Raw genomic sequence first — 16947 nt, forward strand, 5'->3', positions numbered from 1 at the left:
CTCAACGTTAAAAGTGTTAAAAAAAAAAGTGGTTAGGTGAATATTCAATTTGAATATTTAATGTCTATTCAATTTTTCTATGCCTCTTTCAAATGACCCAAAACACATGTTTAAGATAGCTGAAATGAAAATAAAAAAGCAAATGTGAAACACAGAACGGCTCACTGAAATGTATTTACGGTAAATTAATTGCTGTTATATGTAAAGAACGCTCGCCAAGGTTGGCCCCCTTACATTTTGAACACACCAAATCTGGCCCACTTTGCAAAAAGTTTGGACTCCCCTGGACTAGATGTTTGACCACGATACTTGCTGTTTCAGATTTACAGGGATACGCCTCAGACACAGACACAGATTTAATCATATCAATGAAATCCATCGACAGCACTTAGCCAGGGGCAGTCAGTTTTGAGGCGGGATACACTTACCATCTTTCGTCCACACACCGTCCTCACATATTCGTTCCCCCCTTCAACTTCCATGCACTCATTTCCTCTGGGCTGGCTTGCTGCTGCCACTGACTGTGACCATGCTCACCTCCTCTCTGACTTTCAGCTCCTCCTCACTGACTGTCATTTGTAAGGTTGGGAGATCACCGGCCACCTGTTTTGCTGCTTTGTCTGCGGCTGCATTTCCTTGTGTGATGAGGTCAGTGCCTTTGGAATGCCCTGGGCATTTCATAACAGCTACAGCCTTAGGTAACATAAGTGTGTTCTTGAGTGCCAAAATGTCTTGTTGATGTTTTATTAGAGCCCCCATGGTAGTGAGAAAATCATTCCTTTGCCACTCTGCAAGCACAGTGTGGATTACCACATGGGCATAGGCAGAATCAATATAAATATTTGCCGTGACTCCATGGGCTATGCGTAATGCAATTTTGACAACTACAATTTCGTCTCTTTGTGCTAATTGGATGCCGGTTAACTTTTCGGCCACAATCATTATGAATGTGTCTCCTGTCCATTGCATTACTGCGAATCCCGATTGTAAGCCTTCTGGGCAACAATCATTATGAATGTCTCACGTCCATTGTATTACTGCGAATCCCGATTGTAAGCCTTCTGGGCCTCTAAAACAACACCCATCTGTGAACAAAATCATTTCTGGGTCGCTTTCTGGTGTATCATACAAATCACTTCTGGGTGTGTTTTCTTCCACAACCTGTTGTGTACAACAGTGTGGTTCTCCTCCGTCCGCCATATTGTTATCTTCATCTGTAAACAAAATGTTTGGTTGTGTCAGTGTCGCCTCAATTTTTCTTTGTCGCCCTCCTGTCATTGTAAATGCTTGGCTCGTAACATATTGGACTATGCTGTGTGAGGTTCGAATGGTCAATGGATGGTGCAAAACTATGTGTGATATTTTTTGTACCAGTTGGGCCAGGGCGGATGCGAATGCTGCGCATACTGGATGTCTTTGCTCGTATTTTTCAAGTGGGGTGGAGGCATATAAACAAACATTTCGCTCACATCCCCCCCCCTATTTCTGAAAAAGAACAGCAGAAATGCTGCTGGCTTTTTCAGATGCATCCAAATAAAACATTTTAGAATAATGTTGTGAATAATTACACAAGCCTAAAAAAGTGAGCATTTGTTTGACGTTCATAGTGTATAGATGGTGTAGAATGTCATCCTTGTGAGAAGGCGACATGGCCGTGCCTTGTGGTGAAATAAGGTGGCCCAAGAATGAAACTTGAGGCCGGGCAATTTGAAGCTTGCTTTTTGAACACTTCAAGCCCACCACGTCCAAATGAGGAAAAAGTGAGCAGGTGGCGTCAATGCACAATATTTCAGGAGGAGCGGCAAGCAATGTGTCATCAACATATTATATCAGCAATACACTGTCCGGAAGCTGCAAAACAGCCAGCAGTTGCTTCAAATAGGCATTGAAAAGCCAGGGTGAACACACAAATTCTTGTGGAAGATGAGTATATGAATAACAACTGCCATTCCATGTGAACGCAAAATATTTCTGCATGCTTAGATCCAATGGAATGCAGGAAAAGGCATTTGCCAAATCAATGCAAGTGAAATGGGTGTGGGAAGGGGGAATTTGGGAAGGAGGCGAGTGGGAATTAGGAATGGGTAAAGTGGGTGTGGTATCATTCGGTATTTACCAGTGTTTCTTTTTTCGACCGACAAAATAGGTGCATTGTATTGGGAGTGTGAAATTTTACACAACACCCCAGCTTTATCAATCCATCAATAGTATCGGAAATGCCAATCAATCCCTGCTTCTTAATTGAATATTGTAGAACATAAATTGATTGGGTCAGGTGTCATTTAGAACATGACTGGAGTCACGTCGCCGAGGCCCACGTTGGTGGGATCTGTCGAGCAAAAAGTGTCAGGCAAGTCAACCAATGCCAGTGGAGCCAAATCACCGTCAACCGTTTCTCGACCATGGTGTCTGTCCAATAGGCAATCCCCCAAAATGAAAAATGGATGAAATGCATTAAATTGAATCCAATAAGCATCAAGCTATGGAAAACACAACAACGTACTGGCCAACGTTGGTTGCCAATCGGTAGCCAATGTGCCTTCTCTGACTAAAGGGCCAAGATCTCTAGCCGAATGCGCAGGAGACACCATCAAAGAAATATGTGGGTGGCATGGTGACACAGCCATCATGTACCATTTTAATTGTTCATCACTCAATGAAACGTTGAATACCACTCCAGGTTTACCAACAAAAAAAATCACAGATGTTCAATTGCCAAACATTGCCGTCAATGTTTTGAAACGAATCAACATAAATCTCGTCGCTGCGTCTGTCATAGTATAGAGTGCAGTGCATACAATCAGAAACCATGTCATAACTGCGAAGGTGCCGAATCCATGGCAGCCGTAATGTCCAAAATTGTTCTGCCTCTTTCCATCCTTCAGATTCAATGTCCATGCGTGCCCAGTAGATGTCAGCAGAAGCAGGAGCAACAACGGCAGATGTCGAAACCTCTTGTATTAATTGTAAAAATTGAGTGTCAGAACATTTATTCATTGTGGAGCAGTGGAAGGAGTTTCCATCCGGAAACTGTAAAAAAAAAAAGTCCATCAGGGCTGCACTTGTTAACTGGGAATGTTTTGATGGAGATTCCTCCCCATTAAATTGACTGGACAGTTGGGGGCATACACAAAAGAATGCGTGAGAGTATGAATAACATTGAGTGGTAACGGTCGTGGTTCAAGGCAGGATAATTTCTTCACTCTTGAATCCAATAAGTGGAATGCCATCAGCTGTGAGGGAACATCTAGGAGGCAGCGTCATGACAGTGGAGTACCTTGCTTCCGTGTCGACCATAAAAGGTATAACAGTCCCTCCTCCCACTGTCAGGCTGGTCATCGGATCCTGCAAGCCGTGGCCATTGGATTCAGGGCCCCATCATTGCATGTATTGGCCAGCAGGTGGCGCCGGCTGAACGAGTGGGAGAGCATGTGGTGGCTATAGAGGCGGGGCTACAGGTGTAGCACCAAGAGGAGCTTGCTGATGATAGCCACCACGGCCCCGCCTCCAATACTGTCCTCTGTCTCTTCCTCTGCTGGCCCATTGATGAGGATGCTGTCGTGCTCAGCAGTCACGAGCCCAATGCTCCATTTTTCCACAGTTGAAGCATACTCCCATGGAACAGGATTGGTCTCCCCGGATGGCTTGCCATTCAATATAACGCTGCTGTTCATTGGTGGTGTTGCAAGAGCAAAAATAGGAACCCTGCACAAAGACGGGGCCGGATTGATGCACATGACACTCGCCACTATTAGGCGCGTGAGGAGTTAGAAATTGGACCTCGGAATCATTTTGTTTTTGCAAATTTTGTAATTATAACATGACCAATTAGGATTCAGCATTTTTACGTGTTTCTGCTTTTGTGTCATTTTCTTTGGCGTGTTTCCTTAAATAAAATTTCAAATGAGTCAGCCATTGATCAAAAGTAGCGCCAGGGAGGTCGGGTTTATTCTCCATCACCTGAGCGATAGTTTAGTGTACCCCCTTTAATACGGAAGCACAAAAAACTTGAGAATATAGTGCGGTGTCAGTGGGCTGGTGCCCAGTTCGCTGAGCAAACTCAACCCAAGCACAATCAATAAATAAATCATCATTCTCATCAAATTTTGGAGCAAAGACCAGATCAGACAGTACAATCTCAGAGAGGGTAAACAGTGTATCCAAAGCACCCTGTATGTTAACAAAGTCAGCGACCGTTAATGCTTTACTGTCAAGGAGGCTGCCAACAGTGGAGCGAGACAGCAAGATGTCGAGCTGAGAAAGGGGAGCCGCTTGTGTCATCGGCAATTTCAAATCACCACAAGTCAACTTTTGCCCAGTTGTATTACGTTGAATAGGCCTCAGCCAATTCACCCCTCCAATTTGCATCGCAGGATGTTCCTGTAACAACATTCTCATATCGGATGAAGTGAACTGTGTGTAATAAGTAGCTTGAAATCCTGTAACAGGATCAAGTTTAGCGATCATGGGATGTTGCAAAGATAACTCAGGAGGACCATCTGCGGTGGATGCATCATGCAAAAATGACCATGTATTAAAACCTTCAGATGTTGCAATGCTCTTAGTTAAATTATTTATGGCATTTAGCACCTCCCTGTGTTCATCACGTCAAGTACATTCGGACTTGGACCGCGCCTTAAGCGTTTGCCATGTGGTTTCATCTACGTGGTATTGGGTGTCGCATTCAGCATTGCGCAATTAACATAATATGTCACGCGCAATTTGAGGAATTTCCGCGTGTTTTGCAAACACTTTTTAAAATTTGGCAGTGTCGTGTAAAAATTGTCAGTCGTATTATTTAATGGAGAAATAAATCATTAACAATGTTTTGCATGTGATTGATTGAGGTGGTGACCTCAGCCCCGAGAGTCACGGCAACATCATTGTGTGATGAGTCAGGGGCTTGCAAGTGTGAAAGTTCGTCTGCAATTTCATTCCAATCACACAGCAAAGTCCCTCAAAACACGGACATGTTAAATCGGATGCATTATGCAACATTTTATTACATTCCGAATACAGCGAATAAGGTGGCGGAGTATGTATGACGGGTGGCTTGGTTTCTCCCAGCACAGAGACATTTGCTTCTACACAGCCTTCACTGAGCTTCCCATGCTCAACAATCTAGCCCTTTCCAGCATACTTGACAACTTTTTCAATGACTCTCTTAATCTTCTCCCTCTTGAGATTTTATAAACATCCGTCCATCTTCTACCATCTTCGGGATCGGGTCGCGCGGACAGCAGCTTGAGCAGGGAAGCCCAGACTTCCTTCTCCCCAGCCACTTTGTCCAGCTCCTCCGGGAGGATCCCCAAGCGTTCCCAGGCCAGCCGAGAGACATAGTCGCTCCAGCGTGTCCTGGCCATCCCCAGGGCCTCCTCCCTGTGGGACTTGCCCGTAACACCTCGCCTGGGAAGCATCTGAAGAAGATGCCTGATCCATTTCAACTGGCTCCTCTCACTGCGGCGGAGCAGCAGCTAGACGCTGAGCCCCTCCCGGAAAGAGTCCAGACACCCTGTGGAGGAAACTGATTTGGGCCGCAATGCCGAGACTCCTAAACCGAACTCCCTCAATGCTTCGGCTGCACCTAGAAATTCTGTCCATAAAAGTAATGAACTTGGCAGAGTCTCAGCCCCCACTGGAAATGGATTCGACTTACTGCTGGCAATGGGGACCAAACTCTGACATCGATGGTACAGGGACCAAACAGCCCATATCAGGGCGTTCCGTACCTCGTACTCCTGCAGCACCCCCCACAGAGCTCTCAGAGGGACACGGTCAAACACCTTCTGCAAGTCCACAAAGCACATGGAGGATGGGCAAACTCCCGTGCACCCTCGAGGATCCTGCCGAGTGTGTAGAGCTGGTCCACTGTTCCGCGGCCGGGACGAAAACCACACTGCTCCTCCTGAATTCGAGGTTAGACTTCCAGACGGACCCTCCTCTCCAGCATACTGAATAGACTTTATTGGGGAGGCTGAGGAGTGTGATCCCTCTGTTGTTGGAACAGATCCTTCTTAAAAAGGGGGACCACCACCCCAGTCTGCCAATCCAGGGGCACTGTCCCCAATGTCCACGCAATGTTGCAGAGGCATGGCTTGGCCGACCCGAGTGTTTATGAACATATTTTAAAACATAATATAAGACCAGGGTACCGTCTTATGCTATGTATAGACCGTGAATAAAAATATTTATTTCATAGATGGATTTATTGACATTCAAACTACTAGAAAAGAGGATGGAACCTGAAGAATAGAAAGCCCACATTTTTTTCGATATTTGCAAATGATAACATATAATGTATTTGAACATCTCACATACGTTAGAGACTAGCGCTAATTCCAGAGACTTGAGCCATATCATACAATGACAATCTGGCAAATTGACCAGTGGTTCCTTAGTGTACGTGATCATTGAATTAATTGGATTGTTTTAAACATCTATATAATATTGACAGCGACGTGACGTGATGACAATAACTTATAAAGTTGTGAAAATGGTTCCAGCAAGCCACTAGACAAATACCACAGCGAGGTACAGCTGAAAAATAAAGCCTTTCTAAGGTTATTGTATGCATGTCCATATATTATATGATACACTGATTTGGGTTATTTTGTTGCAGCTTCTGTGACATCTTGTTTTTAATGGTGCACATCAGATAAATAAATATAATTTTAAAAACATCTTCGCATAATTTTAAGTGCTCTGCTCTCATTACTCAAGGAACTTTTTCACTCCGAGTTGCCAAAATGCTCCCATTTGTGTGATTACTTGTTCCAGGACGGAGTCTTTCCTCCTTGCTTGACATGTCTTCGCTTTACACAGCAAAAGTGCAATGTGGATTGAACATTAGAAAGCACATGTCTTTTTCTTGAGCAAGGTGATCCATTGCCCTATTAATTTCTGCCCTACACATACTTACCGAAATTGCATCTTAATCTGTCAGATATGTAGGCCTTTTTTCCCCACCGTCGTAAAAGGGCTACAAGACGGCTGCAGTGCTCCTGTTTACCTGCGTCTCAGACACATAACTTTTGATAGGGGACACATACTTTTTGAATCAATGCGCCTCCCTGGGAAGCATTATTTTTTGACCAAAAAATATTAATGATCATCCATCTATTGTTTTATTCAACAAAACCTGACATCTTACAAACATTTTTGACAACTTCATCTACCATGTTTGTTTTGATATTGCGTAAAAATGAACATTAATCGAGAAAAAAAAGAACACAACTTTGTTAAATAAATGCTGCTCACGCCATGAGCCTCACTGCATGGTGCTCTTTTGTCATTTTTATGTATTTATCACCTTTGTCATGTTGTGACTGGTGATGAGTAGTTAAATGTATCAATTGCTTTGCAGTTGCAATGGTTCTTTAGTTTGCTTTAATATGTCATAGAACTGATGTTTGATACTATTTCAGCTCTAGGTTCTCAGAGACTTAGTGTCAGAACCTCAAGTCAAGCTCTCAAGTGATTTTACTGTTTTCTAGTACAGTTTCTACGTCCATTTTTTTAAATATATATTTTTTTTTATGAAGACTTTCAACTTGGGTGGCTTAGAGGGGCACTGGATAGCACGTCTGCCTCACAGTTAAGGAACCTGACTTCGAATCCAGCTGGCTCCCGCCATCCGGTGCGGAGTCTGCATGTACTCATCAAGCCTGCATGGGTTCTCTGCGTGGGCACACCAGCTTCCTCCCATACTCTAAAAACACGTATGGCAGGTGTATTGGACATACTAAATTGTCCTTAGGTGTGATTGGGTGCGTGTATAGTTGTTCGTCTCTGTGTGCCCTGTAATTGGCTGGCAATCAGTTCAGGGTGTCCCTCGCCTACTGCCCAAGGTCAGCTGGGATAGAGATCCTTGTGTAGATATAATGATGGATGGACTTTCAAATTTTCTACTTCCATGTCTTGTCTGCTTCTGTGTCCAACCTCTTTTCCTTATGCGACAGATTTAGTAAAAATTCAAACAGCAGCACTGTGGAATTTTAGTGAGAATGTCACTATTAAGAGGTTCTGGGTTTGAATGTCAGCTTAGGGTATAGTTTTCTTCCACAGTTCAAAATTTTGCATGCATGTTTTGCATGCATGCATGCAGTGTTGCTCAACCATATTTTGCCAGCCCCCCCTAGAAAAGAGAAAACTTTTGCACTGAATATAAATAAGAATATTATTGCTGAAAATTGTTGAAGTATACCTACACATGTATCCTTTTTAACATTAACAACAGAAAAACGCAATATAAATCAACTTTCAACAACTGTTAATTGTTTTTATTGTGTTTATATGGGTTATAGCTTAGTCCAAAATGGAAAAAAAAAAGAAGCAAGTGCACCAAAGTGCCTGAAACTAAAAGGAAATTATTACTTTATTGCAATTACATTCCACATGAGAAAAACAAAGCCTTTTTTCCTGGGATCATCCGCACCCCCCCGGCATCATCTTGCGCCCCCCCCCAGGGTGGCCCGCTCCACTATTTGAGAAGTACTGGTCTAATGAAAGATGCTGTATTCTCCATAGGTGGGAATGAATGTGAACGGTTGTTTGTCAATCCTAGTGATACAATCTATACCCTAGATTCTAGGGTATACCACACTTCTCCCCGAAATGATTTGGGGGTATTCTCCAGTTCACTTGTTATCCTTGAGAGGACAACAGATGTATAAAAGGGATGGATTAACCAGACACATCAAAAATAGATATGAGCTGAGGACAAGGAAATCCCTAACGCCTCTGTTAGCTGTGAAGTTGAGTGTGCTTCCAGAGATGCAATGTCTTCTTGAAGATGCTTTTAATCTTATACTGTATTTATTTCAAACCATCAGGATCAAACCCTCCCCCCTCCCCCATCTTCAATGCTTTTACCTCAGCCCAGAAAAACAGACAGTCTGATTTGACCCCTGGCCGTTATTTCACACCTTCAGTCTGATGTGTCTCGTAAATATATCTGCCTCTCTGAACAGACGAGCCGCCAATCTCCCCCCACTTCCACCTTTCACAGACAAATCCCCCGAGGCTCAGCCAGACACCATAAAACTGTCTTTCATGGCTTTTCTGTCCTACTGTCGATATGAAACCCACAGCACTGTATTGCTGTAATGCATTGTACTTAACCCAGAAAGTGTTTTATTTCTCGAGCTCAATTCTGTGAATTTGGTCTGACAGTATGCGCTGAAGTGCCATATAACTCATGTTGTTCTGCAACATTTAGAGTTAAGCACTCAGCTTTCAATCAGATTGCTCTGATATCCTCTGCTTGGAATCCATTTATAGCATACTTTCACAAAATATGGAGTTTGAATATGATACATGGTGTGACATATTTACCAGTATTTCATTGAATTGTTTCTTGTTGAGGAGTTGAAATAACACTGTAAGACAATGCCCTATAAATTGTTTTGTATTTAATGCATGACACCCAGATAATTTACTTATATGCATACAGGCAAGGAAAGTGATCAAACAAACCAATGGTGTTGGCTCCAGAGCTGGATCTGGGGAGCTCAGCAGTAGTAGCAGACTAGGATTCCGCCAACAACAACTACAATATTGTACCTCTCAAGATGGCGTGATCAATAAACTGAATCTCTGATATCAAAACCATGTCCTTATGGAAGCTACTGAGGTCAGCACTGTGTGGTTCAGACTAGATCAACCCTGAATATGCTTGGCCTAATCACCATTTAAATTTTAGGGCACATAAAAAACATAATTTGCATTCCTAACATCCACCCACGTGACGTGTCTACGCTGTGAAACTGCTAGGACCACTGGCTCTTTCCAGCTGGCCCCCAATTATCCTTACATCCCTATCCCTCATCCAATTGTGCAAGATATGCTATTGTGTTCTTTTCTGTTGCTGCATGTACATGTATTTTTTTTATGGACTTTAGCCTTGACTTTCATTTTGGGGCATGGCCAAAGACTCACAATTTTTTTCCTAATCTCCCCCATTTTATTTTCCTGATGTAACAAGTTTCATGCTATTAGCGGAGTGCTGCACCATAGCAAATACTGCTGGGCCTTGCCATCTTGTTTTCCCCTGTCTGTCATTTGTGTTGAACGTTTCTTGAACAGTTTGAGCATGCTAACTCAAAATTTGGTTGCCTTGTATTGCAGGTAATCGCAATAAAGGCTACCTACCTACCCATAACTGTAATACATGTGGGGGGGCAATAGTTTTATTATTATGGGTGCCCCTAATGCAGGTATGTCCAAAGTCCTGCCTGGGGGCCAAATGTGGCCCGTGGTCAATTTCCATCCGGCCCGAAGCCTCTGTTGTAAAATCGATAACATCTGGCCTGGAGAATGAACACATTGGGCAGCAGCGCTGTTAAGTGCTAATTGCTGCCATCTATAAGCTTATTTAGGAACAGAAAATTAGAATATGAGTAATTGACTGTAGAGCCCCTAACGTTCTAAAATGGCGACAATCAACAAAAGAAGGAAAGTTGACTGCGATGGCCAACAGTTCAAGGATGAGTGGAAATTGGACTATTTCGTCACTGAAATACCAAACAACTGTGTCTGCTTCATTCGTAAAGAGACAGTGGCTGTTTTTAAAGAGTTCAATGTCAAGCGACATTACCAAACAAAACATGCTGACATATATGGCAAGATCACAGGTATTGAACGCAGCGAGAAACTGAAACATCTTAAAGCTAGTTTAATCTCACAGCAGTAATATTTTACAACTTGTACTGACAGCTGGATAAGGACAAGTCCGAGAGATTCAAGCGTTTGGTAAGAAAATGCTAAGCTTGTTCGGGTCGACGTATTTGTGTGAGAAGACGTTCTCGGTTATGAACTTAAATAAGAGCCGTGTGAGGACACGGCTATCGGACTCTCACTTACAAGACATCTTGCGCATCCATACTACTGCCACATCTGGCATTTGTCCTGCTCTCCAGTTCTCAGTTACACCCATCACACTCATGCGGACAAGTCATTTTTCATTTACGATAAGTCTGAAAACGTTTTTTTTTTGGAAGTTTTCACTCCAGAATAATTACCATTTAAAAATCTAATCAACATTTATAATTACCAATGTCGTATTTTAAATGAGCTGTGCACTTGTTGATATGACTATTATTTGTTAATTTCTCTGTTATTGTGTTTAAAACTTTTATAAATATTAAACTGCCATGGTAAGATATTTTTTTACGTTTCAAATGTAATTTGCACCCAAGAGTACTATTACTTCTGTTCAACTGTTACAAAAAAAGTTAGTGTTAAAAAAAGTGAATATTCAATTTCAATATTTGATGTCAATTCAATTTTGATATGCACGTTTGAAATTAACCAAAACACATGCTTAAGATAGCTGAAATTAAAATAAAAAAGTAAATGTGAAACACAGAACGGCTCGCTGAAAATATTTAAATTAATTGCTGTTATATGTAAAGAATATCCGCGAAGGTTGGCCACCCTACATTTTTAACACACCAAATCTGGCCCCCTTTGCAAAAAGTTTGGACACCCCTGCCCGAAAAGAATGACACACAGATATAAGCGGTCCAAATGGGTTTCCTCCGTAGGGTTTGACACCCTACCCTACTTTACAGATAGGCAAAGAAGCTAGGTCATCATGGCGCAGTGTCAAGCCGCTGCTTCTCCCTCTTAAGAGGAGCTTGGTGAGGTGTCTTGGGCATCTGGTTTGGATTAATAGGGTTAGTAGCACAAATTAACACATAATGTGTATGAGACCATGTGAATTTCTAAACTTTTGACTGGTGCCGTGTACATATAGTTTTTATTTTTAATATTTACAAACTTAAACAGAAAGTACCATTGTAGTTTGTTCTGATTTGACTGGCATAATCGTGTACGGATGCAGTCACAAGTAAACTCCAATTTAATTTGGTTCACTATACAGGTAGCTCAAGAATTAATGCTACACACACCAAAGACATGTTACAATGAGCTCACAAAATCAAATGTAGCAGAACTGCAGCATCTCTTCATCAGTGTAAGAGCCAGCTGGCAAACTCGCAATACCTTTTAATAAAACACCCAACATCTAATAGGAATTGACCATAACCCAACTATGTTTTGGGTGTGGGAATTTGATCGGACATTGCACAAACCTCTCCTAACGACTGGATTTTCAAATAAGAATCTTTATTGTCACTGAGAAACATTTATTTCACAGCATATTTTGTGGCTGTGATAAAAGCCTACATTTTCAGAAACATAAATAGCGGTGTATTGTACACTTTAAATTGTCCTTATTTTGAGCGATAAGGTGCATAAAAGGGTGTTATTCCCTGCGTGCGCTGCAATTGCCCTGCCTTGCCTTGCCCCTGCCTACAGACCATACACAGCTTCGATAGGCACCAGAGAGTCAGCATCCCGACCTAGTGAGGATAGTCATAAAGGCAGCTCTAAGCTACCATACCTCATGAGAATAGGCAGCTTTAGAAACGGATGGACGGTCGACCATTCAGTTGGTCGGTCCCAGGACACCAAGGTTTTTTGCTCCGAATTTAGTTGACTGTAGGAGTCTAAATACAAGTCTGTCTTTTTTGTCTGTGTTATTCTTATCGAAGAAGATTTTCCACAGTGTTGTTTCTCAGGTGCAATAATGAATATCTGTTAATCAGTTCATTCTTTGTTTGTTTTTTTGGAGGGGGGGGGGCTGTTAATAGCAACAACAATCAGTCAGTCTCAATTAAAATAGATGCTACACAGTCACAACTAAAATAGATTCTACAATACTGCCATGATAGGTGCAGAGTTTGAACCCAGAAGCTGACAGGACATGGAAGTTAAAGTACAAAATATTTATGGTGGCTTGAAAGCTTGCTATTCTCACAATACGTCAGTGCGAACCTACAATTTAAATACTGTCAGACATAACTCCTATTTTTTACTTGTTTTTTGTCAACCCCCCCTCCTTTTTGATGTGAAACACAGAGAAATTATGTTTTTCATCAAATATATTAATTATTTAGTATTTAGTACGATCTGTTTGTCCAGTTTTTTTTTCTTTTCCTTTGTCAAATCCATTTTTGTACATGGTTCAATTGGTAGATGGTTAACTGGTCATACAAATGGCTACAGGGCTCAGAATTCTATTTCTTTTTTGACTGTCCACTTAGTTGCATATGAATGTCATCATTTAGAACAATCAACATTAGTTATGTGTTATCACATCTCACTGACCTTAACAATATGTTCAGTGACCTATCAGAAACATAGGCATTCAACAACAAAGAGCAATTTGCTGCATAATTAAGCAGTGGCCAGACACGTCTTGGCAGTACAGTCGGCCCCTGGTTTACGAACACCCTCTTTTACGAACATTTCGACTTACGAGCGTGGACGGCGGAGTTTTTTGTCCCCCACTTACGCACAAACCTTCCGTCATACGAGCAGTACGACATGCCGGCCATTGTATAAGTAGATTTATTTTCGCTTTGCTATGTCAACCGAATCAGAAAATGACGCTCTTTACGTCCATGTTGAACGCTATTGCTCTTACTATGTCACAGTCACTGTCTCAGTCACGGTGTCAGTCCCGGTCTCACTCACGGAGATGCTATTGGCCGGCGTCACGTCAATCACAGAAATGCCGATATGCTATTGGCCGAACGCCTTTAACTAGCTTGATGGCACAGCTGGTCGGGATGGAAAGAAGGAGAGAAAATGAGTGAAAAACGGAAGAAAGGAATGTTGTGATGACTTTGCAAACTTTATCTGTTAGACATGGCTTCTAAAATTGCAAGTGGCGATAAAGGAAGAAGTAAGAGGATGATAACAATACAAACGAAGCAGGAGATAAAAAAAAAAAATACGAAGGAGGAACACGCATGGTTAACCTTGCTCGTGAGTATGGACGGAACCGCTCAGCAATCTTCTAAGGGCAAGACTTTCCTTGCCGGGGGACGGACCTCGATCGATGTAGGAATCATTTTTAGTAGTTATTATACATTTGCCATGATAGTACATATTTTCAGCATAAATGAGTGTTTTCAGCTTGGGTGTGGATACAAGAGGACGACTCGACTGCAGAGTGCGAACAGCTGATAAGGGGACATCGACAGCAGAGCCCCTGGGAGGTGACGTCAGGACCTCTGAGCTCACATCCATTACCAGAGAATGTGAAGATTGATAAAGGATTCTTGCTAATATTAACACATAAACAAGTATACTGTCTGCCAATTTTACATGTAATCAGATGCCTCTGTATCATATAAAATGGGGGGTGTTAGAAGTAGCGTTGGAGAACGAATGTGCAGTGAACAAATAAACGCTACACTCCTTCTCCCTCTTGATCCCACTCGAGAAAATTATGAAACTGAGTGCCTTTTCTCTCTTTATTGCCTAATTATTATAAATGTCTATATGGTGAACCTGACAATCGACAACAAAATTGAGAGGCTTCTTCTATTATGGATTAAAGAGAAGGAAATCGCCCGTGATATGTTCTAGTTTGAGAAAAGTTCCCGTTTAAGAAAATAAATAAATAAATTCTGCGGGTTGATCCCTGCTCCCCTCCGCCTCCACCCAGCTCAAGTCACGTCGCCCCAAAGGTAAATGTCATTTTTCCTTTGTATATGTTATTTAATTTAACTGTACAGTAGATTGTTACTCATTTTTAATATGTGTATAAAGTCGTGATGTTTTTACCTAAGGTTTTTGCACGCGTTGCACGCATTCACTAATTAACATAGGTTTGGATTGCCCGTCATACGAGCAGTTCAAGTTACGAGCGTAGCCGCTGAACGAATTACGTTCATAACACGGGGGCGCACTGTACAATTCTTTCATATTTACTTGGGGGTGTGCCAAAAAGCAAAATCGATTCACATAAGATTTGGAATTCTTATTTACTACGATTCAGAATAAATTCAAAATTGATACAATATTGACTATATAGATAAATAGAAATCGATCAGCTTCCTGTCCGCTTCTGTGCTACGTCACCACAAAGTGTAACAGTGTGTCTTATTACCACTTGGACAAATGTTGTGATGTCAATAACAGTAAAACAGTTGGAATATCGGGCGGCTCTGAGGCGCGGTGAATAGCACTTCGACTGCTCTGTGGAGTTTGCATGTTCTCCCTGTGCTACTAAATTGTCCTTAGGTGTGATTGTGTGCGTGAATGGTTGTTCGACTCTGTCTGCCCTGCAACTGGCTGGCAACCAGTTCAGAGTGTCCCCCGCCTACTGCCTGAAGTCAGCTGGGATAGGCACCAGCAAGTCTGTGACTTTTGTGAGGATAAGTGTTTCTCGAAAATGGATGGATGGATGGACAGTGGGAATATCATATTAATAACCTACAAACAACACAACACAAAATACCCATTGTAAACCAAGCATCGCTAAAATGAAATAAGTGAAAATCGAAAAAAATTGCAATAAGTACAATAACGACCAAGAGAAAGTTGTGAACTAAGAATGCAATGGTATCCAGTTTGATCTATATAGTAGCTTCACTACTGAAAAGCTATTTGATTATTAAGAACAGCGACAATTTGACAATGTCCCTGAGAAACATCTTTGTAGTTTACCCCGTGATAGTTATTTGAGAAGATGCTTTTGTTATTGGGAACAGGCTCCATTTTCCATTTCAGACTGAATACACAGGAAAAAATATTTAGGAAGACATTACGAAAAGAATCTGTGGAGAGAGAGATACCATCTATGACCACAACCTGCAAAATCTCTCCTAAAAAATGTTATAGGAAAAAATGTTCCTAAGAAGTTTTTCTTCTTTTGATTTCGCAATTGTTGGTTTCCTAACCGAATAGAATGGGAGTGTGATACAAATACACCATATGGTGAGTGTATTTTGTGTGGATGTACTTTTGGTATAGTGCAAAAGTTCACTGTTTTTTTTTTTTTCCTACACAGCTTACTGCTCAGACGGAAGAGTTTTTATATTCTCTGATATGTTTCTAGTGTCTGGAAAATTTGTGTATTGTTTTTATTATAATAATCCCTTCTTATTTTATCCTCTAAACATAGGGTAAAGCAATGTCATGATTTAATTTGTCTGGCCCCAGTTTCCTAGGTGGTGTGTTGAAGTCAAATATCTCCCTTTTTTACACAGCCGCAAGCCTTCCAAAGCCTCAGGTGAAGACAGCTTCTCTGGGTCAGCCTGGTAAGGCTCGATCACCCCTGCTTCCTGTCTCCGTTCCTACAGCTCCCGACATACCAGAGGAAGGCGGGACAAAACCTACAGAAGAAGTGGCTGTTAATGTAAGTCATGACCAAAGCAATGTTGCAAATGTTGACTCTTGGCACTCATCGTGGAATAGTATTCTGTGTTGAGATTGGCAAAAAAGAGTGGTGAGAATAAAAAAAGAGTGTAGAATGCACAATGAACATGAACTGAGGAAAAGGACAAACAAAATTAAGAACTGAAGTACAATGATCAGAAAGTGTCCTTGAAAAGAGCCCTTTAATAAAAGGGAGGGATGTTGAATAACTGTGGCGTGTCCAACAATTAAAACTTTTTTTTAACATTGACTTATTCTCAACAGTTAAATCTCTTCATTTCATGATGTGTTGTTTGTTTTGTTTGTTTTTTCTGTATTACCGCCATCACAGGCAGTTTATTTTTTATTTCTGTCTCTTTGAACTGCCATGTTGATCTAAAATGCCCAGGGCCTCAGAGTCAATAGTTCTGATGGAACTGTTTCATCAACCCATGAGTTCACAGCTCACAGGGTCATAGCGCTGGCCTACCAAACTATCAGCACACATATATATATATATATATATATATATATATATATATATATATATATATATATATATATGTTATATATATATATATATATATATATATATATATATATATATATATATATATATATATATATATATATATATATATATATATATATGTTTTTCTCATGTTGCGATGTGGAATACAGAGTTTCTTCGTCCCCTCTTGACGGTATTTTCCCGGCTTTGCGACGAAAACAAAT

General features: G+C 41.4%; 1 protein-coding gene and 1 pseudogene across 15 annotated transcripts in view; one reads left to right on the top strand and one right to left on the bottom strand.

The window, feature by feature from the left end:
- Positions 1 to 16947, top strand: part of dcc (DCC netrin 1 receptor) — a 482450-nt gene that overhangs the window by 418459 nt on the left and 47044 nt on the right. For 14 of the 15 annotated variants that reach the window (XM_088435577.1, XM_088435578.1, XM_088435580.1 and 11 more), the window contains one exon: positions 16065 to 16213. In XM_088435577.1, coding sequence (XP_088291703.1) covers positions 16065 to 16213 — 149 coding nt within the window. Of the gene's footprint in view, positions 1 to 16064; positions 16215 to 16947 lie in introns of those variants that run through there. The other variant, XM_088435589.1, reaches the window with a different exon arrangement.
- Positions 1980 to 3339, bottom strand: LOC148411297 (uncharacterized; annotated as a pseudogene).

This window comes from Hippichthys cyanospilos, chromosome 15, assembly GCF_059441005.1.
Source record: "Hippichthys cyanospilos isolate Australia breed blue-spotted pipefish chromosome 15, RoL_Hcya_1.0, whole genome shotgun sequence".
Taxonomy (NCBI): Eukaryota; Metazoa; Chordata; class Actinopteri; order Syngnathiformes; family Syngnathidae; genus Hippichthys; species Hippichthys cyanospilos.